The sequence below is a fragment of the Cheilinus undulatus genome, linkage group 11 (genome assembly GCF_018320785.1).
Source record: "Cheilinus undulatus linkage group 11, ASM1832078v1, whole genome shotgun sequence".
Lineage (NCBI taxonomy): Eukaryota > Metazoa > Chordata > Actinopteri > Labriformes > Labridae > Cheilinus > Cheilinus undulatus.
In genome coordinates, this window is record NC_054875.1 from 10,580,657 (window position 1) to 10,604,160 (window position 23,504).

At 38.0% G+C, this 23,504-nt stretch overlaps 1 protein-coding gene across 1 annotated transcript in view; it reads left to right on the plus strand.

Moving 5' to 3' along the window:
- Window positions 1–3,439: 3,439 nt before the first annotated feature.
- Window positions 3,440–23,504, plus strand: part of clcnk (chloride channel K) — a 31,865-nt gene continuing 11,800 nt past the window's right edge. Inside the window, exons 1-12 of the mRNA XM_041800229.1 lie at window positions 3,440–3,515; window positions 3,591–3,781; window positions 5,345–5,476; window positions 5,576–5,704; window positions 9,796–9,935; window positions 10,032–10,109; window positions 13,253–13,328; window positions 13,664–13,789; window positions 16,406–16,490; window positions 16,767–16,868; window positions 17,277–17,361; window positions 21,737–21,883. Coding sequence (XP_041656163.1) covers window positions 3,631–3,781; window positions 5,345–5,476; window positions 5,576–5,704; window positions 9,796–9,935; window positions 10,032–10,109; window positions 13,253–13,328; window positions 13,664–13,789; window positions 16,406–16,490; window positions 16,767–16,868; window positions 17,277–17,361; window positions 21,737–21,883 — 1,251 coding nt within the window. The 5' untranslated portion in view covers window positions 3,440–3,515; window positions 3,591–3,630. The remainder of the gene's footprint in view (window positions 3,516–3,590; window positions 3,782–5,344; window positions 5,477–5,575; window positions 5,705–9,795; window positions 9,936–10,031; window positions 10,110–13,252; window positions 13,329–13,663; window positions 13,790–16,405; window positions 16,491–16,766; window positions 16,869–17,276; window positions 17,362–21,736; window positions 21,884–23,504) is intronic.

Here is a 23,504-nt window from a genome sequence, read left to right on the forward strand (position 1 = left end):
GTTAATGCCCTTTTATCAGTCTCTCCTCTGTTTTTATTGGTTTGTATTCTCTGAATTTCTTCTGTAACTGACTCGATGTCATTGTGAATGATGGTGCCCCGCAGTCATATCTTGAGTATAAATAAAATAAAGGTTGATTTTAATTGTTTTTATTGACAGAATCCCAACATAATAGGCCTATTGCTTAAAAGATTCATGCCAAAAGATCTATGACTAAGCTATCCACTATAACCACAATGTAGTAGGGCCACTTTAAAAAAACAGAAAAAATAAGGCTCTGATAACCTTTGAGAAAAAAACTCAGAATTTTTAAGTTTAAAAAGCCAGAAATATACAAGAACAAACAATGATTATTTTTCTTTATCAGTTGTAGATTTACATGAACCAAAAGTTTGAATTCTTTAGAATATTAAGTAAAAATTGTTGATAATGTGGAAGAAAATCAGATCAGATGAAGCTGTTTTCCTCGTATAAGTCCTGCAGTTAGCTTGATTTAATGAGACATCTGTGGGACTGATCAGTAAGGAAATAAGTTATTTTAGCCCAGAATAATCACATTACCATTTTCATCTGGACTCAGAAGAGATATTTCTGTAATCTGGAGCTGTCTAACCAATGTTTGCAGTTTCATTCGCTGTAAATTTATGAATTTGTGACATAAAAAATTCATGACTCCAGAAACTTCTAGAAATTACAAAATTAAACTAATAAATGTCTATTTTTCTGCAAATGTATGACTTTTTAAACACAGAAATTCTGAGTTTGGTTTCTTGTAAATATACAAATGAATAATAAATTATAATAATTGCAATTTTATATAAATATAAATATATATATATACAGTGCTTAACACATTTATTAGACAACCTGTCATATTTGTCTCAAAGACCATGCAGCATCATGAAGTGCTTTAATGCGGACTCTTTCATTTTCAGTGAGCTCTCCACGTTTTACCATTTTGAACACGCATGAGGGATTTCAAACAGAATTCGCCCAAATTTGAGCTGGCTCACTGGGCTTCTCTGAGAAGTCAGAAATTAATCAAGCATAACATTCAACTAGTAAAACTCATTTTTCTGTTCGGGAATGCAAGTAAATAACTATAATTTGACATATTAGTCAAGAAATAATAATGTGCTTTACTATTCTTTCAGTTTTTTGTAAATCAGTAAATTTGAAAACTCATGGATAACAATAATAATTCTATTTTAGCATTAAAAATATCATTTAGGTTAAAGAGCTTCGAAATATTGGTGTATTAACCATTGCAGAAACATAAAAAAAATGATTTTGGTAATTACCAATGCTGTTAATTTAGGGCAGCTGTGGCATAAACCTTACATTGGGTGGTGGTCTAATATATATATATATATAAAATAATAATGAAATCATAAACCCCAAAATTTCAACATTTCTATAACAAAGGATCCTCTTCATTTTTTTTTTTTAATCTTTTGAGGTGGCCCATTATATTCCTTTATAAACTATTTTTCTACACATGGTTTAAACAATAAATGCACATCTAATTTTGACACAATCAGAGCAGACAGTTCCTCATACCCCTCATAAAATCTGCCCAGTCTGGTGCCCAGACCTGAGGTTGGAAATTACAGGCATAGAGTGTCAAATGATTTTGATTCCATCGACATTTCCCCTACTACATGATTATTGTTGGAGTAAACATAGTAAATGTTTTATTTACTTGCTTGTGAGAAAATCCAGAGAGTGTAAAGAATCAGAGAAAAGGTCTTGTTGATGTCAGCGTATTTGTAGAAATTCTCCATCCCACCTTAAACAAAGATAATAATCCTGTTAAATTCATGCTCATGTGGATATCTGCGATCATTTACTCAACTCAGAACATAATGGTGACTTTTGCCCATTAGATTAATTCTTTTTTAGAAATTATTTAACCAGGTCAGCCTATTCTCTCTTTAATAAAAGTGTCCAGAAAAGCAGTGACAAATCGCCAATCTGTCAAGGAATAAATGTTAACACAAAACATGTTACAGTGAGAAAATTTAGTGATTTTTTTTTTTTAAAACACTCTCAAGACATAAATCATGGGGATACCAGCCTAAACTCAGCTACAATAAGATAAATGCATCAATAAATAAATGCCCCAAACTAGATTAGGTAAATGTGGCGAAGGCAATAGAAGTTAGATATTTATTTATAAGACAAGTAAAAATAAAATGACAAATACCTGTTTATGGAAAAGTAGCTCAAGCATGTGAAGACTTCAAATGAAACCTGACCAGGCTGCCCACACACTCAAACAGGAGAGTTTCGCACAGGAAGTAGATGTAATGATAAGTAGTGACACAAGACTGTGGCTACAAGTTCCACATTATGTGTCTGCTGAGCATGTAGAAAGATTGAAGATGAAGTACTGCAGAAACTAAACCAAAACAGGTCATACTATTCTTCACTAAATGTCTTTCTAGATGCATGAGGCCCAAGAACTTTACTGCTCAAGGTTAAAAGTGAAATTGGATGAAAAACAGGACTAGCATCTGAATTCTGCAAAACATAAAATGCAAACCCAAACTGACCTGTATGTCTTTAACACCAAGAGGGTTTTGAAGCCTTTTTGCAGGTTTTTGGGGTAATTTTTTGTTACCTTTTTTATTGTATTAATGCTAAAAACAGAATCAGAATCGACAAATACAAGTGACTTGAAGTTTAATGAAAATCAAATACCATAGAAAAAGAATAAAAGTATTAAGAGGCAATCAAAAAGTAAAATTGAATATTAAGGAGTTAAAAAGGCTTAAAAAATTTGTTATAGGAAATATATATAGTAGCCAAATAAAAACATAAATTACAATACAAACATGTGCATGGAAATCTCTGTAGTGTTGACAAGCAATTAAACAGGTGTACCTAATAAAGTGGCTGGTAAGTGTAAAGACATCACCTAGTGCTTAAACTCCACAGTTCTATAAAAGGAAAAGCCCAAATAAAAATTCAGATGAATAAAATGTTAACACTACAGTATCAGACTAAATCCTGCCTTCCTTTAACACAATGACAACGAATTATGACTGAAATAAAATAATAAATTATAGTAGAGTATAGCAGTATGTAGGACTTTTGCCTGGGGCTGATTTGCCTCTGAGACAAAAATAATCATAAACGATCTTATTTAACTGGTTCAAATCTGCCAAAACTTATAATAAGAATAATTTAATCATCACACCAGGTGTAAAAACTCTCATGTTTACACGTTGAAGATTAAGCCACAGTGGAACAGGCAGTATAAGATTGATTATTTTCTGCAGAGGAGATGATAATATCAACAAAAATTAATCAAAGCCTGAAAAGCATGACAATAAATCTCCTACGGTAAATCTGCTGCAAGGACAACTGAAGGACAGTTAACAGTGTTCTCCAAGGAGTTAATATTAGCTACCCTTCAACCATGACTGCACTATGCTAATAGCTTAACAGAGGTCAGTGGTGGTACAAACACACCTGTTTGATACAACAGCACAGACAGATGCAACTGGAAGGTAAGTCTAGCTGTTTCTCTGTTTATTTTTCCAAAATCTCAGTCACTCAGTCGAGGCTCTGCACTGTCTTTTCAGCTTTCATTAGTCACACTATAAACAAACAGCTCAGGACAAAATGAAGAGTCTGGATGAGTCTCCAGAGAGTGGGACTGCAGAAGAGAACAACTACTGGGAGAGAGAAAATCAATCAGAGACATCCCATAATAAGACACTGCTGTTTACCAATCAATGGAAACCATGCCGACGGACCCGAGCTACTGTCAAAGGTCAGATTGGAGTGGAAAATCATTAATATGGGACTTATAATGACCTGATCAATACATTATTGGTGGTATTTAAAAGTCAGTCTGCATAATGAATGTGATATCATCCATGTGTTCAATCTCAATCTGAAGAGTCAGAGATTATATCTGAGTTCAAGGAGAGTGATAAATGTGAATATGTAATGCTACAGACTAATCAGCATAAAGATCCAGGCTGGTTTTCTCAACACTGAAAGACTGAGAGTATTACTTCAGTATCTATTATCTATTTATGCAAAAAACATTGGTTCTCTGTGTGCATATGCAGAACTTTATTCTGCACATGCTTATTTCTTATTTTTGATATCTAACAGATATAGACTTTGCTTTTCGACTCAGCTCTTTCTTCACCACGACAGACCGATGCAGAGACCGCATCACTGCCGACGCCTCACCAATCCGCCTGTCAATCTCCCACTCCATTCTTCCCTCACTCATGAACAACACCCCCAGATAATTGAACTCCTCCACATGGGGCAGGATCTCATTCAATTATCAGAAATATCAATTATGTTTCAAAATTACCAATGCATTTTTGTTGAGGTCTTGCAGTATCTCAGATATTTCCTAAAGTTTTCAACACTAAAGAAACAAACACTATTTGCTGCTGTGGTCCACCAGGCCATTGACAACAAAGATACCATTATTTTGGTTGCCAATACGTTTATCACATTGTTGTCTTAATTTGGTCACAAAAAAAGGGCACATCAATAAATTTTACCTGACAAAGCGTTTGTTTATCGAATTAGTACAGTAGCACTGCCTAGCGCTGAAACTAATAAGTACAATTAGGACAAGCACAATGTCGGCCACCTTTCATTTCATTTCTAAATTTTGCTGCTGGCCAATGAAATACAGCCTTATGGCTGCATTTTGCCCCTGGGCCATAGTTTGGACACCACTGTCTTATGTAGCTAACCTAGCCTTAGCTAAGTTAGGACAAGCTTTTTCCTGTAAGCATACTTTTTAGCAAGCTTTCTTAAATTGTTTTGTAATCAGGTTATACAGGTCACTTTTGGCTAACTGTTACCTTAACCATTAGCCTAACCCTTACTGGAAGTTTAATCTGATTTTATTTTGGGGAGTTTTAAAGAGTATTTCCGCCCTGACTGAGTAGGTGTCTCACATTAAGACAGACCCTCTGCTGCTTAGCTGTCTTGAAAAATGCACAATCTGTTGGACTTGTAAGTGAAAGTGCAGTGTTTTTTTACTTGCAGTCGAAGTTTTTAATCCACAAGCATGTGTTAGCATTGGCTGTATGCAGGAGGCCTGTGTGAAGGGCAAAGAGGAAGAATTAACTTGCAACTCTATCATGCAACTCTATCATGCAACTCACCTATCAGCAGTCATCTAAAAACAATGATTATCTTCTTCAAACTTGCACACGTCTACTCTGACTTGAGGATAAGCTAATCAGAATTTGGATGTTAGAAATGTAAAAAAGTTTTGTGAAAACATACTAAAATGTATGCTTTTAAATTCCCAATGCGCAAATGTGTGAACCACAGTATATTTCTGTGTCCACAGAGTGTCTGCTGCAGCTGAGATGTTGTCTGGGATCAGTGTGTGGGATGGAGTGGTACAGCTATGCTGCTCTAGGCATTTCAACGGCCACCCTCAGCTTCTTCATGGACCTCAGTGTGACAAAGCTGCTCAAAAGTACCCTCACTGATAGACAGACACATTCATTTGCAAAGATATCTGTGTGCACAAAGGACACTGGGGAATGTTCATGTGTCTCTCCTCCTCATTTTGCAGCTCACCAGTGGCTTTATACGAAGCTGGAGGGCAACAGTCTGCTGCAATTCTTCTGCTGGACTCTTTACCCAGCATGCCTCTGTGCTGTTGCATCCTCCTTCTCCCACAACATCTGCCCTTTCTCCACAGGTCAGTCCAGCAGTCATACCAAAATCAATGTTGTATTTGGCAAATTTAGATGGCTGTACCTTTACTCTAATCTTGCAAAGTAGATGGATCCGCCCGTTTCCTTGTTTTTCACTGGCGAATCCATCTTGCAAACCCCATCTGAACCGTTTGGGCCTGGTTAGAAAGTGACAGGACCAATCAGCAGCGAGGGGCAATACTTTCAGGCACAGCAGAGTCGTGATGTAAACAAGCAGTAAGAGTAAAAGATTAGCATGGATGCTGCTAAAGCGCCAGTTTTATCAGAACTTGACAACATTTCTTCATTAAAAGAAGAACAAAGAACAGCAGTGAGTTGTTTTCTTTTCAAAAACAACAAAGTAGAGTACTTACATGTCTATAGTCGCCATGTTTTGCGTTATTCCTCAGTAGCTGCGCAAGCGCAGCTTGCTAACAGCTACATCACGTGCTTTGTTGCTCTGATTGGCCTGTAGAGATGTGTGGGACAGAACGTTCACCCAATCATACTCCAAGGATTTTTCAAAACCTCTTCCTTTTCTCGAACATTTGCTATTGAAGTTTTCCCAGATGGATGTGTGAAACACATCCATCTGGCATGTCAGGTTACCTTTACTCATCTTGTAGAAAAAAAAAAAAAAAAAAAAAACAGCATAATTTACATTTTGTTTATTTGGGTGTTGCAAGAGGATTTTTAATGGGTTATGGGGCAGAAAGGTAAAATACACATTTCCCAAATAACCACTTGCTTCACTGTTCATGAAATTTATCAGTGGCTCTCTGCCTTTGCTGAAGACAGGCAATGAAATTCACGTAAATGACTGGAACTGATAAATTGTTGTCTATTTGAAGCTGTCTCCACATTTGGTTCTTTGCAGCACTGTCAGACTTTAAATGCATATCAATCAAACCCACTCCTGAAGGTCAAAATACCGCTCCCAGTCCACATTTTTCCAAGGAAAAGCTTACCTGTCATTAATGAGGAAAGCTGAAGTGGAAAAGAAGCAATATTGAGGTGCACATGGAAACGTAACTCACTCTGCCTCGTGACATTCATTTATCTTCATGGCATTCACCTATAGAAGCAGCAGTGCAGCCAAGATAAAATTTCATAGCATGATAGCATTTCATAGCAAGAACCTTTCTAGTACTTATGATGCCTTAATCTCCTATGTGCACATACATGATCACCAGGACTGAGTGAGCAAAAGACTGACGGTGCAATGATGCTAACCATGCATCACCAAAACTCAGATTAACCGTATGTAGTTAGACAACTGTCCTTTAAAACAACTCATAGCTGATTATTGGTAGAGTCAGATGCTCTCTTTCAGTCATCACGCTGATCCAGCATTACTGCAATAAGCACCAAACTCACAAATCAGGTACAAGTGGAGTGAAGCATACTTCAGAGATAAATGTGGCTAGTTGGAGTCATTGCTACCTGCCGCAGCTGAAATCCAAACACATTTGGCTAGTTGGCGGGTGTAAATGTCAAGCCTTGATCATCAACCTTGACCCTTAGCCCTTTGCTTTTGTCCACAGATGATAATGTTTCGCAAAATGTTGGCCTACACTTGTCTGTCTGTCATCAGGCAGGTACATCTAGCAAGGCTCCAGTCTGAAATGACTGTGCCTAGTCTGAGACCAGATCAGACCAATCAGCATCAGTTCAGGAGCTCAAGGCAGCTCTAGCTGTTTTGTATTCAGTGGCTGCTTGTGGAAATCAAAGGCCTTTCTTAATTAAAATAAGAGCAAAGATTCACACTGAAAGCTTTTCTTTGTGAAAAACATGTTTTTGCTCTTCACCTAACCAGCTTTTTGTTTCACCAGCTAAAGGCCTTTGCACACTGAGTCTGAATTTTTCGCACATTAGAAAAGAAAATTGATCGCCAAAACTGTTGTAAATTGTTTTTATTTGTTTGTTTTTTCAAAATTAGATTGATTTAATGTAGATTTTTGCATCAGTCCAATTCATTTAAATGAAGATTGATTATTCAGAACAGCACTTGGTGCTTCCTTTTCTCTTATTCGCTCACCCCTCCTACCCCTTCTCCCTCTCTTGCACTTTAACCTCACTTTAAATGGGACATATTGTGCAAAAATCATTTTTTCAGGCTTTTCTAACAAAAATATGTGCCTCTGGCCTGTCCTCAATCCCCTCAAGAACCAGAAAAATCTTTCCCTCCTCCCCTCTCTTTCTCCTCCTTTTAGAAAATGTGTGCTGAAACAAGCCGTTCTCAGATTTTCTCCTCATGATGTCATGTGGGGAGTTAGCCCCGCCCCCAGGTTTGGCTGGTCCTCCCCACTTGAAGAAAGTTCCGCCCTCCTCTCCTGATCCTCCTGAGCTAGCAGCTAAGACGAGGATCAGAAGAACCACATCCATTTAGCCACATCTATTTCCTAAAAGGGGCAGAGCCAGGGGCGGGGTCAGACAGCTCATTAACATTTAAAGGCGCAGACACAGAAACAGCCTGTTCTGAGCAGGGCTAGAGCAGAGGGGGTTTTAGACATTCAAAATTCCTATTCTGGAATGTTTTTTTAGCAACAGACTCCACAAGCATGTTTTGGGGACCTCTGAGACCAATGTAAACTTGTCTTAAAGGGTTAAAAAATGTCCCCTCTAAGCACTGTGGTATGTCCGTGTTTTAAACCTTTATTTAACCTTTATTTTATGTTGATATCAACCATGGAAGTATAACAGATAAGGGCATAGGTTTGTCCTCACAGCCACCAGCGAGACGGCATCATAAAGTTGCTCTCAACATCCTCAGCTCAGCACAGCTGGGACATACGAGCTGGGGCCGTATGAAGCTCTCTGTCAGGAAGGATGGATCCAGAAGGATTTTTAAGGAGTGGCAGAGGCAGAGAAATTGCCACATTCTATGAATTTTTGCAGTGGATACAGATAAAACGCATCGGACTCAGTGTGCAAGGTTTAAAATAATCGGAGATAAGGATGTATCTGAGTAGTAACTCTTTAGTCTATTTATCCTTATCGTATGCACCTTCAGTAGAAAAACTGCAAAGTGTGGCCTGTACTACTCTGCCTCTGATTGGCTTACCCTGATATCCTTACCCTATCGGTGAAGGTAGCAACAGGTCCTAGCCAATCAGAGGCAGAGTAAGGTCGGTCATACCTTTATTTTTCCAGGAAAAAAGGCAGCATACCTTTGAATGATTTGCATCAGAGGAGATTCAGAAGTGGGTCTACCCTATGGAGACTATAACTCTGTGTGCCTCTGTATACCCAGCACTGTATGACTGGTTACACCATCCATGTGCCTTGACATGTATTTACATCATGATATCACTGTAGATGAAAATTTGAACAAAGACAATAAGTAAGGCTAAGTTACATGACTTTACAAGCTACTATGTAATTTCATAGCACTTTAAAAATATAGCAGTATCAAATAGGCTTCCAACGTTTAAACTTAAATCCTTTATATCCTGTTTTTCCTGGTTATTTTAAGAAACATCCCTCCTAGCTAAATGACAGTGAGAAAAAGTCAAGATTGATTTTATCTCTAAAATCCTGAGAGGTTAAAGAAGACATAAGCACAAAAAACAGCTCTGATTTTATCAGTCTAAAGAAAGTCTTTAAAGTAAACGATATGACTCAGAGGAGCTGAGATCCTTCTGTTAGATAGGACCTTATACTCTCTCTCTCTTCTCTCACGAGTAAAGCTTTTATTTCCCTTCATATGGGTACATAAGGTTCTCTGAAACACTATAACACTGATTCCTATAAAGAGTCAAACCTTTAATTTTTGTAAAACTCAGAAGTGAAAAAATATAAAATAAGGCTTTTTCTGGAGCATGCTAACTGCATCTAAAAACAGCCACACAGGCTGACATAAGCTGAAAATGACAGTTGACTAATAGTTAGTCTTCTCACTAATGATCTCTCTGCTTTTCTTGGTCCTAACAAGGCATTAAATCTGTTTTATAACAAGCCAAAACTCCTCTCTGGAGCCTAATGATTGTAACAAAGATGCCCAAAGTGGCATCTTCAACCACAAACACGGTTTGTAGATTTATGAAAAACAAAGACTAGACTAGCTTATAAATAAATTCTGCCTCATTCTCTTCAGGATCAGGGATACCTGAGGTGAGAACCATGCTGTCTGGTGTTGAGATGCCTCATTATTTGTCTCTCACTAACATGTTCATCAAGTTGCTCGGCCTCATCTGCACGCTGTCAGCCGGCAGCACTGTTTTTCTCGGCAAAGTGGTGAGAAGTATTACATTTTTTCAGAGCAAAATTATGCTAATTTTATGGTTTCCATTTGTTTTGAGTTATGACCAGAATTTGTTTTTTTCTAATCAGGGTCCGTTTGTGCATCTTTCCACCATGGTGGGAGCCTACCTGAGCAACCTCTGCTCTCTCACACAGGCTGATGAGAAGGTTAAAACTTCTAAGGTAAGCATATGGACAGAACTATTTGGCCGCCTGATCATTATACCAACAGGGGCTGTAATGACATTGTAATCGAAGCAGGGGATCAAACTTCCTGTTCATGGGCCATTTCCAGCCTGCTAGCAGGTGTCATCTGGCCGTGAGACATTTGGAAAAAAGAGGGGACATTTTTGGAAAATACTAATGGTCAGTATTAACTATTTTAATTATTTGAAATACAAATCTTCACCCATTTTTTAACGAACTACCTAAAAGAGCTTAATATAATGCGATAAAGGAGTTAAATATGGCACGTTGAACTCTCTTTAGAGCAGGAACATCATAAAAAAGACACAGCAGAGCGAACACCAGTGCAGCTGCAGCATCCCCTCAGATCAGTAATCATACTGTCCATAAGAGAGGCTGGTACAGACTGCATACTTTTCAAGACTGAAGGACAAGGATTAATCTTTCTAGTTTTGTTTCAACAAGTTGCAAAGATTTATATAAGATGACGAATTTAACCACCATTCACAGTTCTTCTCTCTCATCCAAATGGAAACCAGTCTTATCCATGTCTCCAACCAGTTTCTTGCATGCTGGGCCTTGATGAATATTAGAGATTTTTGCCTTTTTATGTAAAACTTTTGTAATTGACCTTCTACCAGAAATGCGGACACCGTATCTCTCTTTGGTGAGTGAGTCAGTTCAATCTGACTGATTTAATCCTTCATTAATATGAAATTGTAATGCCAGACTAATATCAACTGAATTTATTTATGTACAATTTAATTTGTGTCATCAAGAAGTGAAATTGAGGTCTTGATCTCCTACATTTAAAATGGACATAGCTTATAAATCCTGCGCGTATTTGACTCCAGCTCTAATCATAACAATAAAAATTACTTTATAACTGAACATTTTATTCTAATCTGGACACCGGCTGTCCTATGACATGAGAGGTCGGCATGTTTGGTCTTGGTGCAGCACCAAAAGGCATCCAAGATTACACATGGAGATGCCCCAGTTCATGATGCCAGCAGGGATGTTGGGGGGATTTGGATATAACAGAAGGGGCTCATACATGTACTTTAAGTCAAGTCTTCACTCAGTAGGACAAAGTTTGCACACCAAGGAGGGATAAAATCTGTGGGATCCCCTCTCTCTCTCTTTCTTTGTCTCCTCTTTGGAGTCTGTGGGTTGATCCCAGGTCAGGTGAAATCCCGGTGGCAGCATCATGCTGTGGGGATGCTTCTCAGCAACTGGCCGTGGAGGGCTTGTAAAGGTAGAGGGTAAATATATGAAAATCCTGGAGGAAAATCTCATTCAGTCTGCAAGAGAACTGCGGCTTGGGAGAAGATTTTGTTTCCAGAAAGACAATGACCTGAGAAATGGTTTAAAGACAACAAGGGAGACGTTCTGGAGTGGCTGAGTCAAAGCCCAGACCTCAACCCAACAGAGAATTTATGGCTGGACTTAAAAAGTACTGATCACCAAGGTTATAATAGTTTTGGATTTTTCATTAGTTTAATTTTTATTTAGTTTTTACCTTTTGTTTTTAATTTCAGTTTAGTTTTAATTAGTTTTTAATGCTGTTTTTTCAGTTCAGTTTAGTTTTTATTTTGCAAAATTGCTTTGTTTTAGTTTAGTTTTCAGTAGTGTTAGTTTTAGTTTTAGTTTTGTCGGCAATGTGGGAAACCTGCCAGGGGCGACACCCAAAAGGTCTCTCCACTTTTCACTGTAATTATTCAATTTTAATTTTGGTATACAACTCAAGACCTAAAATTACCACTGTGTGAAGTTGTCTTCAATCAAATCAGGCAGTTGTACTCTCTCTAGGCTTGGGTGTTCATGTCAGTCAGTGTGCTAGTATCAAAAACCAAAACTAAGGAGATTTTGTCCCTAATTCTATGTCATTTTAGTTAGTTTTGTAAGCACACCATACAATTTAGTTAGTTTAAAGCTTATTTTTTAATTAGTTTCGGTTAACTAAAATGATTTTTACATTTTAGTTTTAGTTATTTAGTTACTTTTTGTTAACTATAATAACTTTGCTGATCATGTCTGATCCCAGTGCAACCTGGCAGAGCTTGAGCGGTTTTACAAAGAAGACGTTCAAGCCTGACTGAGACCTATCCACACAGACTCAGTGCTGTGATTAGAGGTAGTGGTGCATCTACTAAATACTGACTTGAAAAGAGTGAAAATTTATGCAGTTACTTATTTTAAGTTACATTTTTTATCTCATTGATATTATTTTGTAGAAGTCAGTTCTTTATATATTCATTGTTTTTTCCCAAAAAGCCATGCTTTATTGACCACGATTGACTTATAGATTCAATAAAAGGGTTAAACATCTAAATAGTTTTTATGGGCACTGTAAAACAGAAATATTGAGGGGGTGTCTGTGCAGTTTAATGGATTTGAGATTGCTCTGTTGCACAAAAACAAGGTTTCTTTTAGAATTGCAAACTCATCCTCCATTATTCTGGCAAGTAGAAAACAGAGCAACACTGTGACTTGTGCCTCAGCCTCCATCTGCTGGAGGAGATCATTACATGCGGTTTAAAAACCAGCAGGTATGCCTTCAGTCAAGAATGCTCTTCAGGAAAGCTGATGACTCTTCAGAGGATGTTGAATATTCAGTGTCAGTTGAAGACTTTTTCCCTGTCACACAGTTTTACAACGCAGTGAAGACCAATGTGCTGATTTTAATATTTTTTGCAACTAGTTTTCTGATTACCTGTATGAAACTAATCAAAGATTTACAGTTTAAGCTTAATAAGGAGGTTATGTCAGATGAATAAAAGTGGCCAATTTTTAAATGAGGCTATGAAGCTTTCATAAAAACCAAAGGATATGTTTTTTTATGATGTTCCAATTCTCTGAATAAACATGTATCAGAAAACAGCACGCTATAGTCCCTCAGGATGAAGGGTAACGTCACTGTGGAATAATTCCAAATAAATTGGTTATAGTTCATCTATTCAGTCAGATTAGCATCTTAGTGAATGGAGAAAACAGCTGTGGAAATGTCAGTAATGGGATTTCTCCCCCAAGTGTAGAGCAATAAGACTGAAATCCATAATGCATCTCACTTTAACTCGGACGTTAATATGTGAACAAAGCATGAAAGCATATTTCTGCTTTAGGACGAAGCTGGTAGAGAAATGCTGGTTGTTTCTGCTGCAGCCGGAGTAGCGAGCTGCTTTGGAGCTCCCATCAGCGGTGAGAGACAGAATATAAGAATCAGTCTTTTTATGAATCTGCTCTCCCACTTCTGTTTTTCTCACACTTGTCTGCTCGATGCTTTTCCTCCTTTGATTTTCTTCTCACATGTTTGCTCTTCCTTTGTATCCTCCCTCACACTTCTCATGCACCTCCTTCATGTTCATCTCATCATCGTTGCTGCCATCTATGCTTCGTGTTTGGGTGCTTCTGTGTTGTAGCTGAGGCTGTAGCTCTGTTTGCTCCCACATGAAAATGCCTTCATTATAAAGTAAAACATTATGCTCTGCTCCACTCGCTCATGTTTTTCTCTTGTTTTTCTCTTCTGTCTGTAGGAGTTTTGTTCAGCATTGAAGTGATGAGTTCTCACTTCTCCCTGAGGCAGTACTTCCCATGTTTCTTCTCGGCTGTCTGCGGGGCGCTGTCCTTCCGCTTGTTCTCTGTGTGGAGCGGAGATTTAGGTAACAAGACTCTGATCAGAACTCACCCCTCATGGTTGACCAGGAGAAGGGATAGTGGTGAAATCTCCCAAAACAGGATGACCCTTTGACAAACAAACTGATGCAAAAACTTTACCAGACATTTCTACCATGAGAATACAATTTCCATACTTACTTATAAGTAAGCTAGTTACATTTGCACACCTCCTCTGCTGCATGAGCAGCTGCAGCCATCATGCTGATGATTCATAAGACACACTGAGAGATTTCCCATAACTTTTAGTTTAAAGCAGTGGTTCTCAACTGGTGGGTCAGGACCCAAAAGTGTGTTGCAGAGCAGTCTTCAGTTGGTCTCGACTAGATGTCTGAAAAAAAAAGGTGGCAAAAATCCTGAGGTCCTTATTGGACATGCATCAGTACCTCTTATTTTACCCTGTTTTACTGTGAAGTTGGGTAAATTTAAATGTTTGATCAATATTTCAACTAATTTATCTCCTCTTCTTGCAATAAATGGCTACTTTTCCCATGATAATGAAGTTATTTCACAAGCTTTCTGGAAAATTGACAAAAATTGATACATAATAATGAGGAAAGAGGCTATGAAATTTTTCAGTCTTATCCCTTTTCTTTTTTTTTTCAGGGGTTTTGGTCCAATAATGCTCCAAACTGCAATATATTCAATTAACTAAACATGTGTTGTTGAAAATGTTTTGGAAACTTTGGTCACGATCTGTCGTAAGACAGACTGGTGGGCCCTGAGGCCGGATCAGGTGAGAACCACTGGTTTAAAGCACACCTGTGGAAAATCTCAATTTAAAGGGCATTTTAGAAGAATGAGGACACCCAAACCCTAAACATGAATGCCCTAAACAGAGGGGTGGGGCTAACTGGGGCAAGGGGTGTTTAGTGGGACTGAGCCAATGAATGTATGCAACAAGTGTGGATTCAAAAGGAAGAGTTGTAAGCCTATTACTTTAAATGGGACTACCATTTTGCATAGTGATATGATGATCATAAAGGGCCCCATTCCATTTTGATGGCCTAAGGCAGGGGTGTCCAAACTTTATTCACTGAGGGCCACATACTGAAAGTCATAACAATGGTGGGGTCACTTTCATATTCCTCATCCTTATGATATTGAAGTCAGAAAATCCATTAGGTTAGATGTGCTATTGGATATGCTTAAATGGCTAATTACTGGCTAACAACGTAAATAGCCAGTCAATTTAAGGATTTTAAGAAGACCTATCAGATTTGCCCCAGTTAGAATGAGAAAGAAACTCAATGTTGCCTTAGTTTAAAAAAAAAACACATCAATAAATTGTCCTGTCAAAATGTTTGTTTACAGAATTAGCGCAGTAGCACTGCCTGGTGCTGAAACTAAGGCCTTGTTCACACAGAGAAGAAAACGTTATATTTCCGTTTCGTTTAGAAGTTTTCTGTAAATACAGGATTGTTTCAGGAAATGTCCGCATAAGCATCGAACCACTGAAAATGACTGGAAACGCTGTGATATTTATGCCAAGCCTATACGTGGCGCTTTAACGCTGCTACGGAAATGCACCAAAAGAGAGAAGAAGATTATAGAAAACTGAAACAAACTTTCTTCTAGTTGCCCAACTTGCCCTCCTGGTTTTTCTCCACTGTGGATTTAAGAACATAGGTGTATGTTGTTCTTGGTGGTGGTAAAGGAGCATCAGATTTTGCTGTAAAAGCCATAACAAGCTCAGTAGCTTCTGCAGCACGAATCCGCCATTGATGTTTTGGTTTGAGATGCACATGCGAGGTATGTGGCATACACTATGTGTGACGTAATCATTGATGCGGTTGGCCATCCACACAGAGACGAAACTGTTAGCATTTACAGATTTGTTCACTCTGGGACCCGGTTTCAAGAAGTAGTGAATACGGCCTCCTAAAATGACGTTTCCATGTGGATGAAATGCCGATACAACAAAAAACTTTTGCATAGACTCCTGAATTCGTCTCCATGTGGACTGGGCCTAAAATACACACTAATCCAAACAAATTTATACCGTCCCTGAATACTTTATTTTCTTCTGTGTTTTCTTATTAACAGAAGAGTATAGATTTGTGTTACCATCCCATACGAGCCCCCAAGGTAACACAAAACTATACTCACCATTCAATAAGAAAACAGATTAAAAATACACTACACTAAAGCATGAGCTTCATCTTCTTACGTGGGCCATTTCTCACTTATATTGTAGAATTTGCCTGCAGGCCAATTAAAAATGGGCCAAAGGCCACGTTTACCCCCCAGGTCATAGTTTGGAAACCCCTGGCCTTATGCATGCTGCCTGCACACTGACAGTATTCACAGCAGTTTAGGGCATGTCCAGTAACATTTTGCTAAACTATTTGGACAAAAGTATTCGGCCAGCAGTGACTGGAATGACATTGTACTGCAAATGTTTTGCAACTGTTACAGCCTCCACTCTTCTTGGAAGGCCTGGGAGTGTTTCTGTGGGAATTTCCTGTCTTTAGGTGTCTTTACTACTTTCAGGTGGAAAATAGTAAAGACACCTGCCCTGCATGCTAAAACACTTTTGGCAGGGTGTAAAGCTAATGATTTTAAAAGTCTGGGGATAACTTTGATTTATATTGTGTCCATAGAAACTCTTCAGGTGATGTTTAAAACAGATTTCTCCACGTCCTCACCTTTCTACCCGCTGGAGATTCTGCTGTTTGCTTTCCTGGGGTAAGATTATTTTTCTCTCATCTTCACTTTTACATCTGTCCTCTTTTGTTAAATTTCTTATGAATAAACTCAAGTACAAGTTTTCATATGCAAACCAGTTTCTCAGCCATCCTGCTCTGTCTCCTTTTTTATTCTAATCAGCAATCAAAAGTTCAGCCATTTAACTTCCTGGCCTTCTCTTCACCTTCATCATCACTTCCCCATGTTTAATGACTTCCTATAGTCTGCACTGATTAAAATAACCTCTTTGTCTGATCGGCTGTTTGTTAATAACAGGCTGCTGTGTGGAGCTGTGAGCTGCTGCTTCCTCTTCTTCCACCGGTGGATCCTGAAACTCTCTAAAACAAACCCAATCTTTGTCAAGATGCTGACGACAGAGTAAGAGCTCTCTACAAAAGAAACAAGCAGACGGTGATGCAGTATGAGTCATCGTAGAGCAGGCTTATGAGATAAACAGAGCATGTCTTTCTTAAAGGATTATCCATTTAACATACTCATGTTATGCAACCACATAAACAACTTTAGAATAGCTTATTTATAGCACAAAATATGATTAATTATCCTGTAGAGCCTTTCAAGAGATCCTTAAACAACAGGTCTGTTTAATGGTTTTCTCTGTTTAGGTATAAGCATGTCAGACTGTAAACGCTCATTCTGAAAGAGAAGTAGAGCTTGGTTTATCCTGAGGTCAAATGAAGCAGTCAAATAATGAGCCGTCTGTAGATTTCACTCTGAAAGAACTAAAAGAAGACAACACTACCTGTGTCTATGAATGTCTCTCTGCAGGAAGGGTCTGTACTCGGGCGTGGTGGTCTTCTTCCTGGGGTGTGTGACGTTTCCTGACTCTGCTGGTCAATATATGGCTTCTAAGGTGGGAATAAACATAGGTACTTTAGTGTTTTAAATATGTACAGTACATGTATACAGATAACGTATATAAAAGGGATATATCTGCATTTTTTGACGTTGGATTTTATGAGGTATTCAGCAATAGAAGTGCCATGAGCCTCCAGAAATTTCAGAAAAATATTGTACTTTTAGTTTAGTAAACAAGTTTATGTAAAAATAGACCAAAAAAAAGTTGGCTTGACTGCATGCAATATTGAACATGCTTTATTGAAGCCTCTGGCTTTGGCACTTGTGAGCTTTGGCTACTGGCTATGTGTTATTTCGCTTCAACGTAATTGAGCAGAACTTGGAACTTGTCGAGCCATTAAACTCATGCCTAGGCCGGTTGGTTGGTGAGTCAGTCGGTAGGTAGGTGGCTACGTCACTTTGTTAGAAGGTAGGTTGATTGGTTAGGTAGCTAGATTTGTTAGTAGGTAGGATGATTGATTGGTTGGTAGGTTGATTGGTTGTAGGCTGGTAGATGGGTAAGTAGGTAGGTTGGTAGATTGATCAGCAGGTAGGTAGGTAGGGTGGCAGGTTGGTCAGTAGGTAGGTTGTTTTGTCAGTAGGTACAGTTGAAACCAGAAGTTTACATACACTTTATAAAAAGGCACATAAACTTTTTGTTCTCACCGTCTAACATTAAATCAGATTACACTTTTCCTGTTTTTGGTCAGTTAGGATTACCAAAATTATTTCTATTTGCTAAATGCCAGAATAATGAGAGTGTCACGAGGTTCAGGAAAAAACTCAAAAGGGAGGACCCAAATGCAGATAAAACAAAAGGATTTAATTAACAAACAAACAAAAGAACTACTTACAACTTAAACATCGGAATCAAAATCAAAGAAACAAAACAAAACAAAATCCACTGGGAGCACGAGGAAGCACGAGGAGTAACAAGCACGGGGAAGACATATGCAATAAACCGACACAGACACAGGGAGACACAGAGCTTATATACACAGGGAGTGATTAACAATGGCAGACAGGTGTGGACAATCAGACACAGGTGAAACTGGTGAGGATAATCAAAGTGGAGGGAAACTTAGGCAGGAAGCAAAACTGGAATCACACAAGGGAAGGCAACTACAAAATAAAACAGGAAACATGGGGCCTAACACAAGAAGCACACAAGGACTAAAAACTGAATACAAGAAGCAAAACTACAGAAACACTGAAAACACAGGAGGATACAAAGAACCAAGGAGTGAAACTCAAACACAGGGAGTAAAACTAAAACATGAGACACAGGAATAACCAAACATGAAACACAGGGAATGTAAAACGAACATGAAGCAGGGAATTACTAAACATGAAACACGAGGAGTAAAACTAGACATGAAACAAGGAATAACTAGACATAAAATACAAGGAGTAACTAAACATAAAACACAGGGAAACCTAAACAAGAAGCACAGAGAATAACTAGACATGAAATACAAGGAGTGATAAAACATAAAACACAAGTAGTAACTAAATACTAGAAACAGGAAAATACTACAAAAGAAACACGAGGGCTAAAGAAAACTCCTAATAAACTCAAAACCTAATACAAGATCAAACTAGAAATCACAGAATTCACAAAGGATAACCATAGGAAAACTCAAAAAAACATAATAAATCAAAACCTGGATCATGACAGAGAGAGATCATTTTTTAGACAATTTTTTATTATTTTCTTGAGAGTCAGAAGTTTACATACATTTCATTAGTATTTGGTAGCATTGCCTTTAAACTGTATGACTTGGGTCAAACGTTTTTGATATGCTTCCACAAGCTTCTCACAGTAGTTTGCAGGAATTTTGGCTCATTCCTCCTGGCAGAACTGGTGTAACTGAGCCAAGTTTGTAGGCCGCCTTGCTCGCACATGCCTTTTCAGCTCTGCCCATAAATTTTCAGTGGGATTGAGATCAGGGCTTTGTGATGGCCACTCCAAAACATTGACTTTGTTATCCTTAAGCCACTTTGTAACCAGTTTGGCAGTATGCTTAGGGTCATTGTCCATTTGGAAAACCCATTTGCATCCAAGCTTTAACTTCCTGGCTGATGTCTTGAGATGTTGCTTCAGTATTTCCACATAATGTTCTTTCCTCATGATGCCATCTATTTTGTGAAGTGTACCAGTCCCTCCTGCAGCAAAACAACCCCACAACATGATGCTGCCACCCCCATGTTTCACAGTTGGGATGGTGTTCTCAGGCTTGCAAGCTTCCCCCTTTTTTCTCCAAATGTAACGATCGTCATTATCGCCAAAAAGTTCAATTTTAGATTCGTCAGACCGCAGAACATGTCTCCAGAAATTAAGGTCTTTGTCCCTGTGTGCATTTGCAAACTGTAATCTGGCTTTTTGATGTTTCTTTTGGAGTAATGGCTCCTTCCTGGGAGAGTGGCCTTTCAGCCCATGTGGGTACAGGACTCGTTTGACTGTTGATAATGACACACTTTTACCAGCTTCAGCCAGCATCTTCACAAGGTCTTTTGCTTTTGTTCTTGGGTTGAGATGCACTTTTCGGACCAAAGCACATTCATCTCTGGGACACAGAACGCGTCTCCTTCCTGAGTGGTATGATGGCTGGACATTCCCATGGTGTTTATACTTGCGTATAATTGTTTGAACAGATGAACGTGGCACCTTCAGGCATCTGGAAATTGCACCCAAGGATGAACCAGACTTGTGCAAGTCCATAATTCTCTTCCTGATATTTTGGCTGATTTGTTTTGATTTTCCCATGATGTTACACAAAGAAGCAGTGTGTTTCAGGTGTGCCTTAAAATACATCCACAGGTGTGCCTTTAATTAACTCAAATGTTGCCAATAAACCTATCAGAGGCTTCCAAAGACATGACATCATCATCTGGACTTTCCCAAATTGTTTAAAGGCATAGTAATCTTGGTGTATGTAAACTTCTGACTCTCAAGAAAATAATAAAAAATTGTCTAAAAAATCATTTTCTCATTATTCTGGCATTTAGCAAATAGAAATAATTTTGGTAATCCTTACTGACCAAAAACAGGAAAAGTTTAATCTGATTTAATGTTAGACGGTGAGAAAAAAAAGTTTATGTGCCTTTTTATATAGTGTATGTAAACTTCTGGTTTCAACTGTAGGTTGATTGGTCAGTGGGTAGGTGGATTGGTTGGTTGGTAGGTAGGTAGGTCGGTAGGTATGTAGGTAGGGTAATTGGTCAGTAGGTAGGCCAATTGGTCAATAGGTAGGTTGAATGGTTGTTGGCAGGTATGGGTATGTAGGTAGGGTGGCATGTCAGTCATTTGTTAGGTAGATAGGGTGGTAGGTCAGTCAGTAGGTAAGGAGGTTGATTGGTTGAGCACCAGTTAGGTAGGTAGGTTGTTTGTTTGATAGGTAGGTGTGTTGGTCAGAACTTAGGTAGATTTGTAGGTAGGAAGGTGGATTGGTTAGTAGGTGGGTGGATTGGTTGGTTGGTAGGTCAATTGGTCGGTAGGAAGGTAGGTGGGTAGGTATGTAGGCAGGGCAATTAATGGGTAGGTATGTTGATACGTCAGTAGGTAGGTTGATTGGTCTTTATGTAGGTTGATTGGTTGTAGGCAGGTAGATGGGTAAGTAGGTAGGGTTGGTAGGTCGGTCAGTGGGTAGGTAGGTTGATATGTCGGTCGCTAGGTAGGTTGGTTGTTTGCTTGGTATGTAGGTTTGTTGGTTGGTAGGTAGGCTGATTGGTCTGTAGGTAGGTCTGTTAGAACAACAAAACCCTGCCTGTAGGTCCATTTTCAGACCTGGCACAATCACTTCAGATTGGATTTGCCAGAGACAGACATGGACTCTGGCCAGTTCATTAGCTTTGCAAGGTTAGATGTAAAGAACATGACTTAATCTGCATTTTGCTGGCAAAATTTTCTTGTACAAGTCAAACACTGCAGAAAATGACAGCATCATCAGCAAGGCCTGTCTAAGACCATTAATAGAGATAATAGATAACAGCGGAAAATATTAAGACGAAAATGTAGACGAATTAAAGCAAATAATGACAAGTGACAGCAAGTGGAAACATTTACACTGCTACACAAGCATGTGCCTTCCAGTACAGCTTTCAAGGCATCTAGCTGCCAGCATGACTCAGATCGGCTCAAACACTGAACAATTTGTGACCTGTTTCTGCAGATTTGCATAATCAGTGTGAATGAATTCAGAACCACAGCCAGGGTACAGAGATCAGAAAGTATGTAGACACAGAGCTACAGTTTTTTGTCTTTTCACAGGATTTGTTAGCAATAAGAAAGGAATAAACCATACAAGCCTTTTCCTTCCATCCTGATCCTTCGTTATATTAGTTTCCTTGTATTGCAGCAGTAGTCTGAGTTACAGTAATCCCTTTCACAGCTCTCCATGAAGCAGCTCCTCACCTCCTTGTTGGATAGCAGGCAGTGGATCTCACAATCCCACAATGCATCTGTTGAGGCTTTGTTGGAGTGGAGCTCATCAGGGAGTCCTGTCTACCTGTCTTTGGCTTTCTTTCTGCTCATGAAGGTATACACACAAAGGAAGCTGCTAATTGAAGAGTCTTATCTGTTCACTGATAATGAGACTGAATGGTAACAAGGCCCTGAGCTCAGCCTCCCACTCCTCCGGTTCCTTTGTGTCACAGTGGGCCATAATTGATGTACAGTCATTGACATTTTCATTGTGGAGAAAGCGAGTTAACCACCGTTTAACCTTTGAGGTTGAAATGTCATGTGGTACCTGATGCTCTCTCATGGCCACACTGCAGGTAGAAGCCATTATTATTCCTACAGATCCCCACATGCATATCTGTCTGAACTATTTGTAGCAATACAGAGCTCAATAGTGAATGCCCACATTTTCTCTGGTTCTGGAAGTAAATTTCCTCTTTCACATCCTTCAGTGACATTTCTGAAAATCCTTACCAAGCAACAAGCTAGCTACCTGACTGCTCATGACAAAAAAAAAAAAAAAAAAAAACAAGATTTTTTTTTTTTTTTTTTTTTTTTTTTTTTTAACTTTATTTTCAACACTAATAAATTATGGGAAAAATAACCTAGCACAGCTCATAAATGATTTTGAGATTTAAAAAGGGTCAAAACAATAAGGTAAAAGGCCTTAAATGTGAGATAAAAGTCAAACTTATTAGTTCAAAAGGTCAAAACATGAAATTAAATGTAAAAATAATGTTTTTAAAAGGCAAAAATATGAAGTAGAAAGTTGCAATCTATTTTAAAAGGCCAATATATGACTTAAAATTTAAAATTGTGAACTGAAAAGGTCAAAATTACAGATAAAAAGTCAAACTTATATGTCCAGAAAGTCAAAGAAGGAAATAAAATGTCAGAATAATGTTTTAAAAAAGGAAATTATATCTAATAGAATGATGCAATCATGCTTTAAAGGGCAAAATTTGAAATAAAATTCAAAATCATAGAGAGGACCAAAATATGAGTTGAAATGTAAAATTGTGAGTATGGGATTAAATGTGAGAGCTAGGCGTTGAAATATATGAGATAAATTTAGAAATAATGAGTTTAAAAGGTCAAAACATGACTTAAAATTAAAATTGTGAACTTAACAGGTCAAAATATGAGATAAAAAGTCAAACTTTTAAGTTCAGAAGGTCAAAGCAGGAAATTAAACATCGGAATAATGTTTTTTTAAAGGAAAATATATCATATAGAAAGGTGCAATCATGTTTTAAAGGTCAAAATGATAAATAAAAGTCAAAATTATTAGTTTAAAAGTTCAAAATATTAGTTAAATATAGAATTGTGAGTCTAAAAAGTCAAAATGTGAGATAAAATGTCAAAGATAGACGTTAAAATGGTTGAAAGGTGAGAGTAAATTCAAAATAATTAGTTAAAAAGGTCAAAAATATAAAAGTCAAAATTATAAATTGAAAAGAGCAAAATACTAGTTAAAAAGTCCAAATCTTAAGTTTAAGTCATAATTTTGAGATGCAAAATTGAAAATATGAAACACAAATTAATTTACTGTCGACATCCTGGATTTTTACCTAATTATTTTTAGATTTTACTTTTTATAATTTAACAAGGATATTTTAAACCATCAGGGTTAAGGTTACATTTTTACACTGGAGAAAAATTTGTAGACCTTATACTGGTGCTCCAGTTATGATAAA